We start from the raw sequence: 22773 nt of genomic DNA, 5'->3' as shown, positions 1-22773 counted from the left end.
CTGTGCCTTACCGTGTAATGGAAAGTTAGAAGGCATTCAATTTCCGGATTTTTTTTGAAGGATGTTCACCAATGATTAGGATAATTAGACTAGCTTGGTTGTCTTACTATGCCCTAGCATTATATCTTTTCAATACTTGAGGGTGCACCAGAACTATTAAGCCTTGGAACACCATTATTAAGATTTGACTACATCAGTCTACTCTCACTTCCCACTGCCACTACTGGACATGCCTTTTAGCCATTTCCCGAATCCTTTCCCCCGCACCCTCTGTCTCTCTCTTTCCTCTTCCTCTTTCCTCTCCTTATCTCTATTTAGAATCATGAGAATAATATCTCTCTCCTTGCGATCCAATTCTTCTTTACTTAGAAGACCTTTTCCTCCATCTGGAGCAGTGTCAGGATCATTCTCATTGACTGCTTCTGCATTATCATAAGCAATTCCCACCATTCTACTAAATCTCTCAGTCTTCTTACAAAGCCACTCCTTGTACACAATTCCATTTGCCCATGTTAGAGGCAAGCAAGAATATCCGACCCAGCAGCCCAACAATGCTCCGGCAACACAAGCATTCGTGTCAGCATCGCCTCCACACATTATCAAGTCTGTAATGATATTTTCGAAGACATCCGGAGAGATTGGGAATTGAGGTGCTGTTTGCCGTATGCCGAATCGCAGCGCTAAGATTGCTGACCCGAGGCATTTGTACACATATCCTATTTGCTGAGCGGCATCCAGTTTTAGATCATCCCAAGTCTGCGCGTAGACATAACGCTCGAATTCCTTTGGATCTAGCAAGCCGGCAACTTCCGGGGGCGTAAGTTCTTCGTCCTGCCCTGGATTAAGTAGTTCAGGCTGCGCTTCCACCCAGTCATAAGCTTGTTGGAGAATGGTATCTACATCAGCCTCGGTGAGAACCTCTCCTCGGAGAATGCCACGAATAAGCGCGGTAGAAATGCAGCAGGCAACAACGCAGCGAGGGTCAGCATGAGTTACAACGGACATATTTGCGGCGGTCCAGAAGGTCTTCTCGAGATTGAAGCCTACGCATATGATTCCGAGAGGATGTGTACGCATAAGAGAGCCGTTAGGCGCTACATGGCGGCCGGATTTGATCCACCGTTTCCGGGCCACATCTTCAGGAGACTCAAGGAATGCTGGATCTTTTGTGACCTTGGCAGAATTGTTAGATAACAGGCTTAGTTCAGATATGTTGTCTCGCATGATGTAGAATAGCTGTAGATAGACTTTGAAGAATTTTGGAGCTCACCCCAGCAACTAGCCGTCCTATACCCATGGGAGGACGATCGAGACATCTGAGCCCTTGATCGATCCAAATTTGCAGCCGGACAGCAAAATCTTGTGGAAGGACTTTACCCTCGTTGTGCAGGTATGATAGTATGATTAACAGGGCATGATCGGTGTCATCAGTCCAGGCATTCTTGCTGCTACATTAGTGTTTCATTGTTGCTAGATGGGGGATTTCCTTACACGCTCGAACTTGTCTAGGCTTTTGTAAGTTTTCAACCTCTGACTGGGCTTGAGTTTATTGGAATAGAGTGAAGGTGGAAGACATCTTAGGCTTACGGGGTGTTTGTGAGCAGCAAAGAGAACTAGGAAAATGGATTTGATTGAACTATTAAAACTTACTCCGATGGCTATCTGATCTGATAGGCGTGGTCGGTGATACTAGAGAAAACTTTCGGTAAGGATATGAGCGTTCGGCCTCGTGCTGGGGTAGAAATTCTTTCCAACAGTTAGCAGTTAAGTAATCTTAACGGACTTTGTAAATATCGGAAAAGAGTACTTACCTGTATAGAGACCAATGGCATCACCAAGCGCAGAGCCAAAAATTGTTCCAAACACTTTATCTTGGGCTATTGACCGCACAAACGGATGAACCGAAAGAAATTCTAATTCGTCAGTCATATTTACGGTAAATAGCTGTATCGGCCTTCTTGACAACGTATATAATAATCTAATATATGATATTCACTTAAGCTTATAAGGAATGATAGTAGCTCGGGAAATGGCGTCTAAACAGCTGTGCTTTATTAGTAGAATAGGGGCTTGGGAGTATACACCTCGGAGGGCCTATAAAGCTCCGACCTTCCGGGAGTTCGGTTCCTTGTCTTGGCAACAAACTTGTGGTGGCGGAGTAGTCGTAGATTAACCACGTCTAGGGTAGTGGATTAGCAGTGATTGGCTATTTCGTATGGTGATTTTTCATGTCATTCCCCTTATTATTCTACCTTTGGTCACGGCTCGGCTGAGCGCCCGCTGAGTCGCTGAGCCGCACGTGACGCTAACGACCCCCGTCGACATTCGCGCATGTCCACGGCCGAGCCTGCAGCCAAGCCGTGGACATATTCGAATATCTTGATCGAGCCACTGATGCGTGCATACCATCGGCCCATTGGGCTAGCCGTGCGCCCATGTATTTACCCTAAGTAAGTCCGAAGGATGGCTAGATTCCTCTGCTTCAGTACAGAGGCCTTAGCAGGAAATTGAGGGTAGGCGATGGGCCAAGGCTGCTTGCAAAGTAGTACGCGGATTAAGACTTGACCACAAACGGACCCTAGAAGATCTTCTGCCCGATGTCCGACATTGAACTATTTGCGAGCCTTTCCCATCTTCTTGCCACCAGCGAATTTGCTACTGGTTCATGCAAGCTGTAACTTATGAAGTCCCATTATTCTCGGTAGCCCCTAGCTTCTTTACTAGTAAAGTATCCCCTTAGAGTTCGGCTGGCGGTACTGACATTTCGTACTTAGCTACATCCGAAGCTTGGAGTTCCTGAGGAGGGAGCTGTGATTGATAATACTGTGGATCAGCAGGGCTGGCATGCCTCTTCCGACGCCGATAGAGTACCCAAGTAATAATTATCAGAGCTATGAGCGCAACCGCTCCGATGGAGGCACCGATTGCAGCGGATGCGCCAGTTGATAGGCCTTTCGAGCTCGAGGATGAAGATGTGCTGGTTGTGGAGGCTGAGGATGAAGATGTGCTGGTTGCGAAGGCTGAGGAAGTTTTCGTAGCTGAATTGGGATTTACACTAGAGGTAGGCGTAGCTGTCGCCGGAGGAGTCTTCGCGGGCAGGTGTTAGTGGACTACATGAGGTGGTATCTATATTGAGGAGGTTACCCACGTCTACCGTCGAAAATGCTTGGTCATTGATCGGTCCCAGAGCTGCGAACGAATGCCTTTGGCCATCTTGGGGTGCTGTAATATTCGAACTCATGGCCATAAGTGCACTTGACAACACATCTAGATGCCACGCAGTCCCATTCGCGGAATTTGTGAAGAAAAATGTGCCGTCTCCCCATGGAGTTATCTGCCAAAACATCGAATTATCCGACAATGTGTGGTTGCGCATTTCCGGTACAGTGTTGCCTGCCGTGGTCCCGTTGTAAGTAACAGCAACGCCTAGATAGCCATCATGGCCGGATTCCTTAGTACGTAGAACGTAGGTGGAAGAGCTGAAGGCGTAGATTTGCCACTGCTGTCCTGGAAGAGTGGTATTTGTATCCTGGAAGAAGACGGCTCCTTTGCCGTGATCATACAGGATGCTGCCGTCCATGGACAGGTCAGTTGAAAAAGCTTTCACATTTAGCTGGTACCACTGGTTCGAGTTGAAGTTGGCCATGACAAAATATTTTTAAAGAGAGGGTGTGTGCTGTGATAGCGAGCTGGCGAAGCATCTCAGAGAGCAGCTAAGTTTAAGAATAGTGGAAGGATCTACTAAATTAGGCGCCCACGCATTAGGGACCTTCAGCCATCAAACTTGACGCTACTTCCGCGTGCATAGCCACGATCTAGTCCTGATTAAGGACTCGATATTACTAAGAAGGCCAGCGGTAAATTGACACCCCCTAATTGGTATACGGACACCTCCCAATTGATACGCGGACACCCCACTAATTGAGTTTAGTTCCTTCCTGATTAAGTTAGAATATCACGTGCGTTTGACTTGTTTACATTTGCATCGCGAAAATTAAATTATTAAAATGCAACTTTTATAACTGCAACACCACAATCAAGTCTCGATTCTAGTTGTAGTACAAGTAGTAGAGTCTAAATTAGATTTGGAATGCGCTAAAGGAGCTCTCAGCAAAAATCTCCTGAAAGGGCAAGTCACCTAGGCCTCTGTAAGCCTGTTGAATATTGCCGCCGACACCTTAAATCCATTAGTAGTATTTTGACTTCCACCACTACCCCCATCACCTAAAATATTACCCATCTGCTCCTGAGTCGATTAATCGGATTATGTAGTGCTTTGTAGACATCGCGCGAACTAATTTAAGTGCTGCTACCTCCGCGGGCACGCCCGCGCCCACGTATAGTATATCCAGTATTTCGCTCGAATGCTGATGGCTCGCGGCGAGTCAATGTATCAACCCGATTAGGAGTTGCAGAGCCAGCTGGGCGGCCGCGGCGACGCTTAACAATTAGAGGCTCTTGAATAAGTAGTAGAGAATTAATAGGTGGGCCGGTAGGAGGACCCAGCTAAGGGCGATTAAACCACTAGTGTTCGTTAATTTCGGTAACCTCAATCCCAAGTACGGGGGTGGCGCTTCGGTGTAGCTGTCGGTGGAGTATATGGCAGCAGGGGAGGCCGTATCCCTTAACCCGGTGGCGTCCTGTGAGGATGTGGCCCGTGCACAGACTTTAGGAACACCAGTCTCAAAGCTTCGCATACACTCTATATAGATTTAATTGATTAATATATCACCATTATACCTTCTAATCGTGCTTCCAACGACCTAGACCTTGTCCAGCCTACTCAATATATTGTTCCACCGAATTAGACTGCCAAAAAACCACCCCCTAAGCCCTGGCCGTTACCCAAATTCGAACCTCTTACTATAGACGATTTTGACGACCATGGCAAGCCAAACCTCCCCCCCAACGTAGATCTACACAATCCTTTCCAGCTATTCAGTCTGTTCTTTACAGATAAGATAATGGATAAGCTTATAGAGTAGACAAACGAGTATATAGAGCTCTACCCGACACCCAAGGAGAAGGCCCCTAAGGAGCGCGCTCGGCCATGGCAGCCGACATATAAAGAGGAACTATACGCGTACTTAGCAGTGCTTATTCATATGGGCCTATCCAGCAAATCGTGCATTAAGGACTACTGGAGTGATTTAGACACCAATGGAGTGGAACATATCGTCAAAAAATATATAGGACTTCAAAGATTCGAGCAGCTTAATCGCTACTTTCGAGTCACTAAACCTTAGCCAAAAAACGATCCTATACTAAGATCTACATTTAATAGAGTCAACGAGCTTTCTAAGCACCTCCGGCTTACTTATAGAAAACTCTACACCCCTAGAACGCACCTTGCTATCAACGAGACAATTAAGCGCTTTATAGGCCGTGCCCCCAAAATCCTTACTATCCCAACCAAACCGACACCAGAAGGCTTCAAAATATGGATTCTAGCCAATAAGGGCTATATATTGGATTAGATATAGCACGCTAAAGGTAATAAGAAAGGGCCAGTTGATCTAGATAAGGCGTTTACAAAGGAAGGCTTTTCAAAGACGCAGGCAGTGGTGCTTAATTTCCTTACGCAGCGAGACGCCGAAACTAATAAGCGCCTCTATCTACCAGGAAAACATATAGTTTGGCTCGATAATCTATTTATAAGTGTTAAGCTTCTTACACAACTACGAGAGCTTGGTATTAAAGGCGCAGGAACTGTCCAAATAACTAGAACAAAGCGTGAGGAGCAGGGCGACTTCGAGGGCGATATCGAGGAAGCTGTAGGAAGGAGGAAGAAGGTGCCTGCAGAGCAGATTAATCGTCAGCTCGCGGAGCTTAAGCTGACACATTCATCACAAATACCTTGGGGTGAGCTCTATGGGGCGCTTTCTAAAGACAGCTAGGTAATGGAGTTTGCTTAAAAGGACGCCAATGTAGTACTTTTTATATCAACAGTCGATGACGGTGAGTTTCTTACCTCTACACCAGAACCTCGAAGCTAATGACGTCATACATCGCCAGGTCGCCACTATATAGTTACTCAACGACAACGTCCTCCCCTTATTGCCAGCGGCGCCAGACAGACTCGCAAGGTGTTCGGCAACAAAGATGAGAAGGATCTGCCAATTCCTAGCTTTATCTACTACTACAATTGCTATATATGCGGCGTAGATATCGCGGACCAGCTGCGCTCGTATTACAATACTCAGAGGATACATAGGAAGACTTGGAAGCCTCTATTCCACTTCCTACTTAATACAGTACTAGGCAACTGCTATCAGCTGTCTTCCTATAAGCCTCTGGATCATAGAGCAGGCCGTAAAGATACCCACAAACAATTTCGGAAGGACCTCCGCCACGCCCTATTCGAGCGCTCAAGCCAAAATCGAAAGCAGTATACACAAGAACCCCCTCCTCGACGCTCTACAAACGAGATTACGTGGTATCCAACGAAGGATTATAAGCTGATAAGGCTTTGGACAAAACCTCACAACTACTCAGCGTGTATTGAGACTGGCAGGAAGACTCAGCTGCAGCGTAGGGGACGCAGGAAAGCCTTGGCAGAGCTTTCATCAAACTACACTAAAAAATCTCGCGATAGTGATAATTGGAAGAGGCCGCAGCGAACGCCAAGGACTCAATTCGGCTGCAGCGTATGTCAAATACCGTTCTATAGGAAGGATGAGTGCTGGAAGCCTCATATTCAGCGACTCAACTCTAAGGATTAAGAGTGTATATAGATTTTCTATAGCAACTAGCTGATATTACGAGCTTCAAATATCTAAGCACGGGTACGAGATCTAGCTCCTCTGATTGGCTGGTTCTTATCGATAACCACAGGACGAATTTCACCGGGTCAAGGGATACAGCAGTCCAAGAGCCACTACAATTTGGCTGGTAATTAGTAGACTTTGCACTCTAGTTGGGCCTTGAGGTGGCCCTAGGGCGTTATTTTGTACAAGATATCTTCGAACTGAGGCTCGCGAACGTCATTTGGTGGGCGCGTGACGATTGTTCGCGATGCAGATGTAAACAAGTCAAACGCACGTGACATTCTAACTTGATCAAGAAGGAACTAAACTCAATTAGTGGGGGTGTCCGCGTATCAATAATTGGGGGGTGTCAATTTACCGCTGGCCTACAGTAAAATCTCTTTAGTACGATACCGTTTGTTCGGCCGNGCGTATCGTAATACCAATGGTATTGTTATATCAAGAGTCACGTGTTGGGTGAATAAGTAGGAAAAAGAGGAGCTTAATACCTAAAAAGGCTTAGGATGTCTCCCTCGCGGGCTAAATAGGGCCCTCTCCCATACAAATTCTCTACTGGTTATACCGATATTGGTGGTAGGTGCTTAACGATATTGCCAAAGTCAGATTATCGTAATATTACACCAAAAAAGGCTTAATTAAGGGGTGTAGATCGTAATGTAGAGGTTATCGTTATATACCCCATATCGTATTAAGGAGATTTTACTGTACTAAGAATACGCCAACAAGTTATCTCATGAATCAGACGCTCCGCAGAAGATTTGTTCCGTGACATGGGATAACGCATAGACCCTCTTCTGGACCAATTAGAACAGCGCACTAATTTCAGCCCCCTGCGCACCCCTGTCACCTGACAAAATCTTCTGCGGAGCGTCTGAGAGCTTATGGGCGTCGCTTTGGTGAGAATTGAATGTTTTAAAAATCAAATTTTGTATATTTTTACGAGCGACGTCCTAACCACAAGACTTATTATATATTTTATTAATGCAATAGATTCTTTAGATAATTATATCTATATATTTATAAATTATAACCCCCTACTAAGAACACTAGGGGGCGAGATACATCGTCGTAGAACGTAAGTTAGATATTAGATTTGAATGTTTACTAAAACCAACCAACTACCTATATCTAACTTCTCATAAAATAGAGCTAGAATATTACTATAATATAGAGGCGATAGAGGAGACAAAGGGCTTTTAGCTCGTACTATTTTAGAAGTAATTAGACATAGAGAAGTATGTAAGTTTTAGCAGTAAGGCAAGATTGCGATAAAATGGACTAAAACAACCAACTACCTATATCTAACTTCTCGTAGAATAAAGCTACGATATTGCTATAATATAAAGGCGATAGAGAAGAAAAAGAGCTTTTAGCTCGTATTATTTTAGAGATAATTAGACGTAGAGAAGTATATAAGGCATAGTAGTAAGGCAAAATTGCGACAAGAAAATGCGACCGACAAGAAAACACAACCAATAAGAAAAAATTGCAACTAACGTAACTAACTATATAATATAGCTACAACGTTATTATTTAATGCAATAGATAGAGAAATTAAAGAGCTCCTATCTTATAGTATTTTTATAATAACTAGACGTTATAAAAGGGTTAAGATACGCGTTGTGGTGGAAGAGTTATCGCCTAATAAAAAACTTTGAGTTCTCATACAAAGGGCGCCCATAAGCTCTCAGACCCTTGGGGAGAAATTCCTCTTGGTGTGATCTGATTGGTCCAGGAGTCCACAGGACTAGGGTAAGGTCCACAAGCGTAGCGCTAGTCTTTCCACGTCGTAGCGCAATTTCTCCCCGGGGGTCTGATTTATGAGATAACCAACAAGCTTAGATCCTTCCACTTCAAGTTAGAATATCACGTGTGTTTGACTTGTTCACACCCAAATCGCGAAAATCAAAGTGTTAAAATATAGCACCTTTAACACCTTTAAGATCATCCTAAGTTGACTAGTAGGACTATAGAGTGCTCTGCGAGGCGCTATAAAGACTAGATTGGGTGCTGATGCCTCTATTTGACCTCTACGGGCGCCCCAACCGCGGGTAGTGCAGCCGGTATTTCGCTCGAATGCTGAGACCTGAATCTTCTGCGAAGCGTCGGATTTATGAGATAAGCCGCCCGTGGAGCTCTATCGCTTCTACAAGGATAAGTAAGCCACTCTATCTTATCATCTGTAGTAGATTTCCATGGTAAAGAATAAGACTAAATATATCGCCGAAGCCTCTTTTAAAAACGAGGACTTTTAACTCTAGATTATATTAAACTTCAAGCCCAAATTTATAGGTAAAGGGTATGGAGCTATGGAGCCTCCATAGAGGCGTGAAGCCTCTATACACCACCTCCACGTGGACGGAATAGTTGGAAGTTTATACTAACTCCATATACTTGGAACCCTGCGATTATACCTATACAGCTGGTTTCATCAAGTGTTTAATCTCATAAAGTCCGTCTAATGCAAACCACAAATCTTAGAATATCATCCATAACAACGATATAGCTAACCATGAACACGAAATGGTTCTGCTAGCCGACGAGCCACCAGCGCATCCTTGACCAATATTTAACAATAGCAGCCTTCCTAGTACACCGTCGGATAACCGGTCCGGGTGGACATGCTACTGAGTGCCTACTCGCATATTTTTATGCACTGCAGAGTGACCTGCTTAGCTTCAAATATAGATGTGTTCGAAGCATGAGGTTTCCGATCTCTTTAGTCTCCACCTGGTATTGTACTTTGCGTTACTGTCATTCTACATTAACTCAATACATGTCATTCTTCAAGATACGAGAAGACTGGAGACATAATGCAGTAAATGTAGAAAAAGAGATTCTGAGGAATATAAATGACATGTACTACTAGCTTCATTAAACCGGCTGAGAGAGCACTCCAGGGGATAAGGCGCTGCGAAATTTAAGCATAGAATTGGTTTGACAATAAAGTAGGAACACTATTTCCCAAAAAAACCTAAAGAAATCTGATGTGTTAGTGTTGGGTAAGATTTTAGGAGTAGACTTGTACGAGACGTTGGATGACTCGAAGGCAAGGTTGGGTTCTCCCTAGCATAGCGGCACACGTATAAGCAGTAGCAGCGGTTTATGAGGCGCAGGTTGTAAGCGATAGGAGAGAGGGAAGGCTCTAAACGGAGATTCTGAGGTTTGAGGCGTGGGGAGGAACAAGAGGAAGGAGAGATTGGAAATAATTCCGGGCGATAGTTGCAGATCAAACGCCTAGGGTCAAAGAACTTGCGATCACGCTTCCCGAAAAGTAGTTTAATTCTTGCTTCCGTGGATTATTTGACCATTCCAGAGTCAATCAAACGACTTTTTTACCACTGTAGAGCCATTTCATCAAATCAATGCTGCGCCGCAGCCGTCGCCTTAGCCTTTTCCTCAGAGATTTTCTTCACGGCTGGCCTGCTCTGCAGCCTCTCATTCCAGGCATGGAACGTGGGCGCCTCTGTCTGGTAATCCCAGCCATCCACCAACCTCGGCATCGCCTGATGCCACATCACGAACGCTAAGTCTGCAAATGTGCATTTATCTCCAACAAGGTACTCAGTACCCTGCTTCTTCAGGTGGCGGTCGATGACACCGACAACGCGCTTGATCTCGTTGCTATAACGTTCGAGCACAGAGGTTAGATTCTTCTCTGGGTGGTAGAAAGAGAACCACGCTTTCTGGCCGTAGTACGGGCCTTGGCCGGACATTTGGAAATGCAGCCAGGAGAGGGTGAGCCATTTCTCAGGTGAAGTGGTGTAGGAGAGTTTGTGTTCTTTGTCGTAAGTATCGATTAAGTATTCAAGAATGGCGCCGGACTAGGAATGGCCGTCAGTTATACATTGTTATTTTGACTGTGCGAAGTAACAGATATTACCTCGAACATAGTTACGCCGGTGTTGGGGTCCTTAATGGCAGGGACACGGCCATTAGGATTCTTCGACTCGAACGGCTCTTTCTTCAAATCTGGGAATTGCAGGTATACGGTCTCGTAGGGCAAGCCTAGCTCCTCGAGCAAGATGGCGACCTTCCATGGGTTTGGCCCTGAGGCATGGCTATAGAGAGTGATTGGTTTCGTCATAATGATAGGCTTCTAATTGAAGTTAAGAGGATTCGTGAAGTTCGTAAGGTGTTATGGTTTGAATAGGTGCTTGACTAAGGCTGCAGGATAACAAAAGTCTTGGTGAAGAAGAAACAGGGCTCTACTTATACTCCAATCCTTAGGTAGCAATTCCACTCTCGATTCCAAACGACGCTGTCATGGCCGTCATGGCCGTCATGCTCCCCTTCACTTCCCCACCACAGTAGACGCCACAGGTCCCCCATTACTAATCTACCTCTGCGCACAGTTCCGCAACTGGTCATTGTTGGCAATAGCTCCAGGCACGTCGGGCTTACGATTCGTCCGTGGTGCAGTCTCCGTGGCATGATGCGAGCAATGTTAGTAAGGGCGCAGGGTTTCGGGAGGGGTATGCTGCACGGCGCTCGGAACTGGATGCTGATGACAAATGCCTAGCTCTCATACTACCTCAACCCACCATATTTCGTGTATACTCCCATGCGACCACTCAAAAGCCTCCGTATAAGACCTCAAACCCCTTTTTTCGTCCGGTGCAGACGCCACATCGGCCTTCTACGCGGCCGAAGAAGCCAAAATTCCGACTCCGAATGCTGTGTGCCCAACTTGCTGTCGATTTACATGCTTGAACCCAATCAAACAGAGAGTATGAAGAACAGCAATAAATGCCTCACATGCTGTCGTAATCAAGAAGTCAGATTTTACTAATCACTCAATTCCATCCCCCGTCCTTGTCCATAACTTTTATTCACTTCAAAAATTCCCCCTCCAATGTCCTATCGCAAAGCTTCTTCAACACACTAATAGCCCATTCAAAATCCGCGAGCTCTAAATAGACTTGTCCACTAAATCTGACCCACCAGCTATTTCCGTAGAAGAATATAGCTAGGAATGTGTTGTACTCCTCAACCATTTTCAAGCTCATCCAATCCCTTACTGCGCTTTCAATATTCTCTTTTTCCTTTTCGAATTTCTTCACTACAGCCTGGACAGATTCTAGTTTTAAAGGAAGCCTGAAATTACTCAAACAGCAATTTCCCAAGGTTCCTTCTTCATTCTCCAAAACCTCCGTTCCGAAAGCTTCCGCAGCGCGCTTAGCAGCCGTACGAGCAAGAATCGTATTATAGTCCCGGATAGCTTCCTCTCCTCCAATAGATTCCCGGAATTTTAAAGCAGCAGGAATACAAAGATATGGTGCATTGTCAATCGTGCCCACAAATTCAAAATTCGTCACGAATGACGACTTCGTACTTGCAGGAAGCGGATTTGTGATTTTCTGGCCAGGTCTCGGTGTTGGTATGAAACCATGGNAAGTTGGAAGCGTGGATCGTAAGAGGTACTGGTTCCTCACCGGAACATAGAAGATTGCGCAGCCGCGGGGCACGAAGAGCCACCTTCACGAAGTTAGCTCGAATATGCTTCCATAAGCACTAGCTCCTTCCCCCTCCCGTCTACGAAGCGGTAACTCCGCCTCTTCCTTTGAGTCAATATGTCAGAGTAGAGAAGGGCTTACTTATGGCAATTACTAACCAAGAAATCCGGATCCAGTTTCCCCAAATCCAATTCAACATGCCCAACCCCATGTGCCGCATCAATACAGCTCAGCATACCCTCCTCTTTGCACGCCTGCGTAAGCCGTTCGAATGGCATGCGTACTCCGGGCAGACTGACCACAGTATCGAAGATCGCGATCTTAACCCTGTTTCCAGCTTCCTTCTCCTCCCGCACCCTTTTTTTGAACTCACTAACAAGCCAGTCGTCTGAGACCGGATACGTATATTGCACCTTCGCCGCCTTAGCTGGCGTAGTCTCAGTTATATACTCAACCGTCTTCTCGCATGCACCGTAGATGGTTGTAAAATAGAGGATCATGTCGCCAGGCTCGAATACAAGATTTCNCATGACGGTGTTGACGCCAGTCGTCGCGTTAGGCACGAAGACGAGAGTCTCAACAGGTGCGTTAAGTAGCGTTGACATAGCGCCACGTGCCTCGTCCAGCAGGTCTTTGTAGGTGTAACGGATGAAGGCGTCAGGGCGCGCTTCGGTTCGGTCCTGGATCTGCCTCATCACGTCGCGGACGGGCTTGGGGTAGGTACCGAATGAGCCTGATCGAATTAGATTGTCAGCTCGCTAGAGCTTTGTAGTAATGCCATGGTTGGGTAATGGGAAGCTGGCGGTGGGCATTGAAACACTTGATTATATGGTAGTTATTCTGAAATGAGAAATACGCCATAGACTCAATGAAAATTTCAATATAGCAGTTAGGGGAATTTTCAAAAATTACCATGATTCAGATTCACAAAATTCTCGTCAAATAAAAACTGCTTCCTCATCTCTCTTCCAAACGGAATCCTCCCTCCCTCCCTTCCAATACCACCAGACTCTGTCAATGCAGGCTTCTCGCGCACGGGCAGGGTTATTGTGTCCGCCATTACAGCCTGACTCCGGCAACTGCACTGCAGGATGCCGAAATTCAAATTAAGAACAGAAGTAGAAAATAAACTCAAACTCTCAAATTCATGTATATGGCGAACGTGAATGACACAACAGCTATACGAAGTTGGTCTTATACGCACGCAGGTCAATTGGATGGAGGAGTCATTCATGTTTGCGACATCGGATTTAACTAGTCGCTTCCAAGTAGAATCGAAGGGCGTGATTGATTTGCCATTGGCCAATCAGGAGCGAGCGGCTAGACGCGGCTTTCGTATTTCGTGCTTCTCTGGCTGCATGACTGGAAGTTCTGCATGGCAGTTGTGTTAGTTTTGCTCATCGTAATCACTTTCTCGGAAAAGAAATGGTAGAATGCCAGCTGAGTGGCCCATTAGCTTGGAGGTGAGCACTTCTTTTATCCCTTAACCCGTTGATTTGGGTCCTACGGTTATCGATAAGGGACTAGCCAATCAGAGAACCCGGTTCAATGCAAGTGCCCAATCAAATCCAGTAGCAAATTCTCTAAGGACCCCAACGTGTTAAGGGAGAGATGCCGCCACTAAGATAGATGATGCTAGGTATATCCGACTCCTCAATTAAGTTGTATAAAACACAAGGGTCAAATGGTCACTATGTCTGCCTCTCACTGCTAGGGGTCCGCAAGTACGATAATTACGACACAGGAGACCCTCGGTTGAAAGCGCGTTGATTACGCTAACTAAAATGCGTACATTTGTACCCAAAAGTAGGCAGAAATACGTTTAAATGGCCGTGCTTATTACTTCAAAAGGTATAAATTCCGCCGTTCGATCACCAAGATCGACACGCGCTTTCAATCGGAGTTGACAAGGTGGTGTAGAGCTTAGGTGGCGATCAAGCGGTGTTAATCAACGCGCTAGTGTTACGTGCACCTTCGTTTAATCGTGCAGCAGCTGGTGGGGCATGCAGGGGTAGGGGAGTATTGGTGAACATTGCATTTGTATGGCTTTTACTAGTAAAATAGGTGCCCGAGTAGTGCCTTAGCTACCCTTACCGCCTGCTGAGCCGCCGCTGATCAAAAGATTCAGGCAGTAAAGTTACTGCCCAGAGTTACTGCCCGGATCCTGGCCGGTTATTTCCAGCAAGTATCTGCATAATGGCCCCATGTACCGCCTAATAGAAATATTAATTTTGTCGCCATTAACAAGAAATTACGGATACTTACATTTGTAACAAGACCCAGGTCGGCGAGTACATGTCGCTGCACGGTGGCCAAATATGTCGCCTAATCGGTTAGCATAATCAAGCACAGGGAAATGTTAGAGCTTTATAATCCTTACTCACATTTGTAGCATTTCACCCTAGAGCAGTCCTCAGCCCAATGGCCAAACCGTCCGCAGGTAAAACATTGGTCATCAACCCGTTGGCTTTCCCGGTGGACGTCATAGCCTGCCGCGTCATCACTGTCTTCATACCTATTTCTTTCTTGCACAGAATCCTTTCCAGAACTATAAGCCCGACCCCGTGTACTCGGTATGAAATTAGGATAGACAGGCCTCGATATACTACTGCGGATTATAGTGTCGCATGGAGTCTCTGTCTGGCCTACTTCAGCGGGAGGTATTACCGACAGAAGCTCCTTTGCACAAGCTGCTGCTGTTACTGCTGCATAAGGGTGCCACAACTTGTTCTTGTGTGAATCTGAGTAGTCGCAGATGCCCCGGACCACCAGACATGGAAAGCTGTCCATTAACCCAGCCGCCTCCATCTCGAAGCATAACACGTCCAGCTTCCTACGCACTATTTCCCGCGTGGCACCATGCCTTATCACTTGATTACCAGACGCAATAACGCCATAATGGATGGTCGGGTTGTGTTCACTACGTATTGACCGCAGGACTAATCTTTGAGTATCGCAAGATGTGCAGGCATTATCATCACCCTGGTGTTCATATCCCGCTTCGAACAGCTTGTCGTGCTCTGCACCAGGATAAGCGACAGTTGATCGTAGCTGTGGATACTTTAGGGAAAGTTCTGATAAGTGCTTCGGCAGCCTGTTCCCCTCTAATAAACACTTTGTTTCGAGGGTCGACACCGCAGTGAGTAACACCCTTGGAGGCTTGTTGAGTGACCCAGTCCGCACAAATCGGCCTTCCCGCACTGTTTTCCCAAAGTCATACTGGATAACTCCTCCTGATGTGCCGCTCGGCTTGCTAACCACAACATCTCCCAGCCTAATGTCAGCCGTCGAGCTAGGCACGCCGCCTCCGACCCCGACCATGAAGCCGAACTTTATTGAGGGAAATGCTGAAAGCAGTTGGGTAGCCACAATTGCAGCGGAAGTGGTGCCAGGGACTCCAGCAGGCAGACAGGCAAGAATGATATTATGCGGCCCGATGCTGCCAAAGGTGTAGGTATTGTCGTCGTGAGAATGTCGTGAGAGCTGATCATGGCGATCATCCAGCATGGCTGTCGCGGCAGCCATTTCTATTGGTAGGGCGCATATCCATGCGATTGTATAATCCTCAACGCGAAGGCTGGTCGATGCCATCTCGAGTAACGACACGACGTGGAATAATTCGAGCAGGCTCAAGGTAATGGCAGAAGGAAGATGCTATGTATATTAGCAATACGTCGTTCTAGTATGCCTTAGCCTCCCCGTGTTTGCAGTTGCATAGTGATCATGTGAGTGCGCTCAAAGCTGAACCATCAGCGAAGAGGTAAGGCTGGAAGTAGACGCCAAGATTCTCATACGCTGTTAAAGTATTGACTATAGTGTAAAAGAAGTCTTCTATAATAATAATAAATTAATGGCTTGTTTATTTATTTTGTAGAATATGCCTTCATACTATAGACTAGCGGTTTTGCCTTGCGCATTGGAAGCTCACAATCATGTACATCAAACTTGGGGATATTTTAGTATGTTGATTTTATGCTCAAATCTTACGTGTAGGCTTGTCTTTGGCTGGTTCTAGGCTGCATGGAAGAAGGCAACGACCAACTTTTCCCAAGGCATCCAATGATTATCACTCACAATTCGCAACCTTGTGCCAATGCGAGGTTGATGCTGCAGGCTGTTCTCCAATACCAGAATTTGCGAATCAGAATCTTTTTTTTGCCACAATTGAGCCTTACCAGAGTGCTGTCCTTCTCCCAAAATGACCTTTTAGTGGCGTTTGTAATCATCCTATGGCCCCGCAATTGTCCTTCAACGCCTCATAGCAAATGGGAACTCAGAGGTGCGTTGACCGGAAATGTCAGGTCAAGAATTCGTGTCGTGTCTTGTAGTCGTTGGTGGTTCTCAAAATACGCTCGAAGTCGCCCGGGCTCGTAACTGTTTGACCAGAAATATCAGGTCAGGAACTCGTGTGCCGATCGATCTATGAAGGGAAAGAGACTATATATACATGAGGTAGGTGCAAGCAATAAGAGGGTGGTAAACAACAGGGTGGTAAGCAAATCCGATTTTGGTCGACAAGGTGAAAAAAGGCGCTTAACGAAAATTTTGACCCGAGTTTATAAAAACCTAACCTAATTTTATAATTAATAAGCCAACTAATTAACCTAAAGCTTTAATTTAAAGCTTTATTGTATAGAGTAATTACTATATACTTTATTTACTGTGTGGGCAGAGCTCTTATAGAGACTTTAGTTTATCTTAGTAAGCGACTTAGATAGCAAACGAGATAAATCTGGCTAGTACTTAACTAGTATAGCTTTATATAAAACCCCTACTAGCTTTATTAAACCCCTGCTAGCGTTATATAACCCCTGTACTTATAAGCACTATCTTGTTTACTGTTTAAGGGCCTTTAGTGCGAAAATATAGGAGGGTTAACTTGTTAATAGAACGCGACACTACTAAAGAGCAATATATCTCTACTAGTTAACTAGTTAACCACTATAAAAGGTAATTAATTATATTTTAAAGGCCGCTTTATTTATCTATATACTTATTTATATACTTTAGCTAATATAAAGTTCTAAAATTATGGGTTAAAATTTCTTAATACGTCTTTTTAGGTTAACTTATAAATCCTCTTTTAATGCCTTAAAGTAAGCGGTATTACTAACGGTAACACGGCGGCTTACGCCATAACCCCCTAACTCTTTTAGCCTCTTTAACTTCTCTTAAGGCCTAATTATATACTGCCTGTCACAGCGACTCAGTCAATCGAGGCACGAGCGCCGTTTAGAACGTATGCAAGCCTGTACAATTGGAATGTCTATGGACCCGGATATCAAGATAAGGAGCAGAAGGTGGAAAAGGACACGTCTATATACATATGCCAAGGCTCAAGCGAGCCCCCTGACTAGATCCGTTACTGTGCCGTAACATTACCCCCCCCTTCAAAAAAGCTTGCCCTCAAGCTTTGTCCTTAGGTGCTTGTCTTCTACCTCTTGTACAGTTGTGGTTATTTGCTGCAGGTGGGGCAGCAGTAGTCGATGAGATGCTGCAGGCAGAGCAGCGAGGGTCGATCGTAGTGCTGCGGGCGTAGCAGCAGAAGTCAATTGTGGTACTGCAGGCAGGAGCAGTAGTGGTCGAATTAAGGTTTAGCTACAGGCATGAGCAGCTATGTTCGGGTAGTAGTACGGTACTAGCGGCGGTAACGATAGTGGTCGAGCACAGAGCTCGTCTATCGGTTGTCTTGTGATAGCAGGTTAAACGTAGAGCTTGGGCTATCGATTGGTCGAGTGATCGTAGGCGTAGAGGCACGATTATTGTCTCGTCGACTGTGGCAGGGCAGTCGTTCGTTGTAGCAGTACGATGCAAGCGGAAGTTGTGGATCGCAGGCGTAACGGCACGATCGTACGGTTAATGGACTGTAGGCGTATCGGCACAGTTGTAGTCGGTTATAGTAGGTATAGCGGCACTACTGTTGTCTAGTATATAGATCGTATGCATATTGGCACGATCGGTAGTCAATAGCAGAGTGATGCCAGCGTTAATAGTCCTAGTGATTTCGTTCCTCAAAGCTCGTATTACTCAGTATCAGTTAGGGTCGTTTATCGCAGCCAATGCATAGCACTAGTCTCAGTATCAACCGATTTCGTTCCTCACAGTATACGTGGCTTAGTGTCTATTAAAAAGGACTATTTAGGTAGCAGTACGGTGCAAGCGTCCGATAGAGACGTACGGTGGTCGTTTAAAGGGTCGTCGTTCGATCGATTGATCGGTCGGTAGGTGTACGCGTTCAGTTGACAGATATACGCGTTGCTCGGTTGGTCAACGAGATCGTACGGTCGGAAAGAGGTTACCGTTCGGCACGTGCTTCCCCATAGCATAGGCGGCCGTTTAGTAAAGAGAAAAGAAAAAAAGAAGAGAATATAAGGGAGGGTACCTATAAGTGTAGGGATTCCATACCCAGCCACTATAGGTCCACAGTAACAATAAGTATAAGGGGTGCCTGTACGGTATAGGGATTCCATACCCAGCCACCACAGGACTTCAATAACAATGATCCTGCTTTGTCTTAGAGTATGCGTCTCCTGCCTTCTTTATTATAGAAGTTAGGCTCTCCTTCCTTGCCTGCTAGTATATAGGGCTCCGTTACCTATTAACTACCCTAGGCCATAGGGCTTCTTTGACCTAGGATACAACAGCCTGCGATCGGTTAAGGGATCTTAATATAATATCACAGCGACTCAGTTAATTGAGGCATGAGCGCCGTTTAGAACGTATGCAAGCCTATATAATTGGAATGTCTATAGACCCGGATATCAAGATAAGGAGCAGAAGGTGGAAAAGGACACGTCTATATACATATGCCAAGGCTCAAGCGAGCCCCCTAACTAGATCCGTTACGGTGCCGTAACACTGCCCGAATAAAATATATACTAACCTTAACTATCCTATAGCTCCGGAGGCTTATATTAGATGGTTTTAAATCTTAAAATATTAAGCATTAAATAGAAATACTTACCTGTGCTATATACTAACTCCTTAGTAAAAAGAATCCCTATACTTAGTAGGTTAGGGCACTTTATTAACTAGTTTATAAAATAGGAGATACTATACTTATTATAAAAACTGGCTTTAGTAAAAATATTATATTCTATACTTTCTTAGTCTTAACTAGCCAGATTATAATATAGCTTATTTTATTAAGTAAACTAGGGGGGAAATAGGTTAAGCTAATTCGTTAATACCCTAGTATAAACCTATACTTAATATTAGTGGATATAAAATTTTAGAACCCTTAACTGCTTAAGGATATAAAGAATAGTGTATATACCTATATACTATTTAGGCTAGAGTAAGCTATATATAAGGTAAGGATGTAGATAGGGAGTCCAATAATAGAATAGTAGGTATATTATATAGACAGAGACGAATCCTTAAGGGAAAAGGAGGAGTCTGTGTGCGAGGTAAGAAGGGTTTTCCCTAGGTATATGCAGAGCACGTGCCTTACGGGCGAGTCACCCCTAGGTTGCCTTAGGGTCGCCTATACCTTATAGCTATATAACTATCTACTTAGGTTTTACCTAATAATGCCCCCCCCTTTAAAAAGGGTCTGTCTGAATAAGGTTCTGTAATATAGTAGACACAGTTACTTGTAACCAATTGGGTTAACCACGTGAGCTAAGCGAGCTCAGGAGATCTATCAAATTCTACCTGTAGAAGTAGAAGAAAAAGAGAATAAGACGAATACAATTGAACCAAAACCCCCCCACCGTGATCCGAACACTGATCAGTGCCGCACAGATCAGCAAGGTATAACGAAGAGAGGCACTACCTAATTCTCTAGACCTCTCGTCGAAGGCTAAGAATTAAAGTATTGCTTGCTAAGCCTAAAGGCCAGTTTGTGAGGTTACTCGCGCTTCTGACCTGCGTCCATCACGCCCTTCAGAACGATTTAGTTTGTGGGTTTCCACGCTTCTAGTCCGACTGTCGAATCCAATCAACTGCGGAACCAAAAGATGGCTACCTCCGCGATGGCTACCTCCGCGATAGATACTGCAAAATGGAAGACCGGAATCGACGCGACCGCAACCGATATCAAGGAAGTCGAAGCATTCGTCGATGGCGATTATCAATATATGAAGAGAAGGATGGAAGGGATTCGACTTATGGGAGAGCTTTATCGACGATTTTGAGTCGTTTACGAAGGATATACTTAATAACCTTGGCAAGGATCGATTGAGGGAGATCAGGGATTACCTCCGTGAAAATGGGTATATATGTACGAAAGGAGGCAAGGAAGTCAATTATAGACGGTCTTTTAGGAGTTATTCACGAACCAACTCCCTCAAAATGGCCTACCGACGACCCCATTGACGACCCTACCGACGACGACCCTACCGACGGCCCTACCGACGGCCCTACCGACGGCCCTACCGACGGCCCTACCGACGACCCTACTGACGGCCCTACCGACGGCCCTACCGACGACCCTACCGACGACCCTACCGACGACCCTACCCCAGCTTCTACCATCACTACCGACTGCGACCCAAGCCACAGACCAGCTCGCCCTACAAGGAAGCTTCGGAAGAGAGATCACTAACTTAACTAAGCTCTACACGGATGAAGTTAAGTACTCTAGCGAACAAGACAACTTCGATTTTAAGTTTTAAGATCTCCAAAACTACTGCCTCCGAGCGAGCCGCGTCCCTAAGCAGGCCTATATCATTGCTATTCCTACTATGCTCCGCGGCCTTGCTCTCAAATACTACTTCACCCACCTTAATATAGAACCCTGTCCTAGCTATTACGGCGACCCTAAGGCGGAGGCGTTTTGGACCGAATTTGCAAAGGGAGAGGGATAGACTACGGCCTTATTTATTAGTACTTCTTTTTCTCTTATTTCCTAGTTGTTGCCAGTGTCTGAATAAGGTTCTGTAATATAGTAGACACAGTTACTTGTAACCAATTGGGTTAACCACGTGAGCTAAGCGAGCTCAGGAGATCTATCAAATTCTACCTGTAGAAGTAGAAGAAAAGAGAATAAGACGAATACAATTGAACCAAAAACCCCCCCACCGTGATCCGAACAGGGTCATCCCCGATCCTTTATATACTTAAGCCTTAATAAAACCCCATAAAAAACCTTAGTAAGGAAAAAATTTAGAGGGGAAAGAGCGTCTTAATTTTGCGTATAGAGAGACGGGTAGTATATATACACGGCGCAAAAATATTAAGGAACTTTAACCAGCGGTTAAAGTTATCTAATTAGTTAGATTTGCCTTACTAAGACTCCCCTGTATTTAACTAAGCTAGTAGCAATTTTATATACCTAGTATAGAAAATCCTAATTAGTCTATTTAATAGGTAGAGCTAGTAGAGCTTAATACTATCACCTAAATTTAGTAGACTAGAAATATTCTAAAGCTCACTTATATAGGTAGGTCGCTAGTACCTTATAAGTAGGTCGTAAGTTATTTATATACAGCCAGATTTATAGACAGTAAGGCTATATACCTATTAAATCCGCTACTAACCCTACTTTAGCCTTATGCTATACTGGCGTAGCGCTATATATACTTCGCGAGTAGGTTATAGGTTACTTATATATAGCTAGGTTTAGAACGGTAAGGCTATATACCTATTAAATCCGCTACTAACCCTACTTTGGCCTTACGCTATACCGGTATAGCGCCGTATATACTTTATAGGTAGGTTATAGGTTATTTATATACAGCTAGGTTAGGACGGTAAAGCTATATACCTATTAAACCCGCCGCTAACCCATATTTTAGCTTTATGTGTTATTTATATAGTGTAACGGAACCTTGTAGCAAGAACTACAATAGGCTCGTTATTAGGCTAGATGTGTAGGTAATGTAAGTTAAAGTTAACAACGTAATAATAACTGGTGGAGTAGTTGCCTAATAGATTAACTCTAATTATATTCTAAGAATCACTATAAGGAAGGAACTGTCTAGGTAGGGACTAAGGGTCCTTAAATACATAACCGTACTCCTATAAAATCCTTCTTATACGTAATATACGTATGCTTTATCTGCTCTATTACGGATCCTATAGATCCTATAGATTATATAGATTACCCTATATAACCTTAGTTACCATTCTTCATTATATAGCTCTATTAGCTCTATCCTAGACCGTACTTATATTAACTAACTAGCTTCTTCTGTTTCTTCTTTAAGTAATTATAATATTGTACTTAAAGCGTCCGTAACACTATCTTCCTCCTCTTTATCTTTATTCTTAAAGATTTAAAATATCTCTAAGTCATTTACTAAAGGTATAATGTCCGTCTAATTAATTTAGTTAATATCCTTACTTATTATACCTAAAGCAATTTCTTCTTCTTCTATAGCCCGTCGGTTTCGTATTATTACTATTATATTATCTCTTAGTGAGATTATACTATCTCTATATTCACGTTGTTTAAAAAAGGGGTTAGTTTATATTACGCTAGCGAGTCCATCTTCGCAATAACCGTCCTCTTATTTAAAGTGCACTAAAGTAAATATTAATTTATTCTATAACGTTTGCTCTATTTCTAATACTAAATATACATAACCTATTACTCTTAATAGTCG

At 44.5% G+C, this 22773-nt stretch overlaps 5 protein-coding genes across 5 annotated transcripts; 1 reads left to right on the top strand and 4 right to left on the bottom strand.

Moving 5' to 3' along the window:
* Nucleotides 1–96: 96 nt before the first annotated feature.
* On the bottom strand, nucleotides 97–2156 carry K441DRAFT_652221 (ADP-ribosylglycohydrolase). The gene is made up of 5 exons (XM_067647332.1): nucleotides 1812–2156; nucleotides 1651–1746; nucleotides 1492–1505; nucleotides 1271–1441; nucleotides 97–1173 (listed from the first exon to the last, which is right to left on the bottom strand). The coding sequence occupies exons 1-5, from the start codon at nucleotides 1927–1929 to the stop codon at nucleotides 205–207; spliced, it is 1368 nt and encodes a 455-aa protein (XP_067509429.1). The 5' UTR covers nucleotides 1930–2156; the 3' UTR covers nucleotides 97–204.
* An 899-nt stretch (nucleotides 2157–3055) lies between these two features.
* K441DRAFT_535782 (uncharacterized protein) lies at nucleotides 3056–3646 on the bottom strand (the record flags this gene model as incomplete). Its single annotated transcript, XM_067642388.1, has 1 exon — nucleotides 3056–3646. One exon carries the CDS (start codon nucleotides 3644–3646, stop codon nucleotides 3056–3058), a length of 591 nt encoding a protein of 196 aa, XP_067509428.1.
* A 6483-nt stretch (nucleotides 3647–10129) lies between these two features.
* Nucleotides 10130–10854, bottom strand: K441DRAFT_673422 (glutathione S-transferase-like protein; the record flags this gene model as incomplete). Its single annotated transcript, XM_067650648.1, has 2 exons — nucleotides 10130–10591; nucleotides 10651–10854. The coding sequence occupies 2 exons, from the start codon at nucleotides 10852–10854 to the stop codon at nucleotides 10130–10132; spliced, it is 666 nt and encodes a 221-aa protein (XP_067509427.1).
* Nucleotides 10855–11599: 745 nt separating this feature from the next.
* K441DRAFT_673421 (PLP-dependent transferase) lies at nucleotides 11600–13283 on the bottom strand (the record flags this gene model as incomplete). Its single annotated transcript, XM_067650647.1, has 3 exons — nucleotides 11600–12245; nucleotides 12365–12956; nucleotides 13136–13283. The coding sequence occupies 3 exons, from the start codon at nucleotides 13281–13283 to the stop codon at nucleotides 11600–11602; spliced, it is 1386 nt and encodes a 461-aa protein (XP_067509426.1).
* A 7027-nt stretch (nucleotides 13284–20310) lies between these two features.
* On the top strand, nucleotides 20311–20840 carry K441DRAFT_163587 (uncharacterized protein). Its single transcript, XM_067640271.1, has one exon. It carries the CDS (start codon nucleotides 20436–20438, stop codon nucleotides 20769–20771), a length of 336 nt encoding a protein of 111 aa, XP_067509425.1. The 5' UTR covers nucleotides 20311–20435; the 3' UTR covers nucleotides 20772–20840.
* The last annotated feature ends 1933 nt before the right edge of the window (nucleotides 20841–22773 follow it).

This window comes from Cenococcum geophilum (assembly GCF_001692895.1).
Source record: "Cenococcum geophilum 1.58 unplaced genomic scaffold K441scaffold_3, whole genome shotgun sequence".
NCBI lineage: Eukaryota > Fungi > Ascomycota > Dothideomycetes > Gloniales > Gloniaceae > Cenococcum > Cenococcum geophilum.
The sequence above is the reverse complement of the archived record's forward strand: the minus strand, read 5'-3'. Positions and strand labels throughout refer to the sequence as shown.

Coding starts and splice junctions, on each gene's coding strand:
- K441DRAFT_652221 (XM_067647332.1), bottom strand. CDS start 1,929: ATGACTGACGAATTAGAATTTCTTTCGGTTCATCCGTTTGTGCGGTCA. Junction 1,747..1,811: donor TGCCATTGGTCTCTATACAG/GTAAGTACTCTT, acceptor ACTGTTGGAAAG/AATTTCTACCCCAGCACGAG. Junction 1,174..1,270: donor TAGGACGGCTAGTTGCTGGG/GTGAGCTCCAAA, acceptor AATTCTGCCAAG/GTCACAAAAGATCCAGCATT.
- K441DRAFT_163587 (XM_067640271.1), top strand. CDS start 20,436: ATGGGTATATATGTACGAAAGGAGGCAAGGAAGTCAATTATAGACGGT.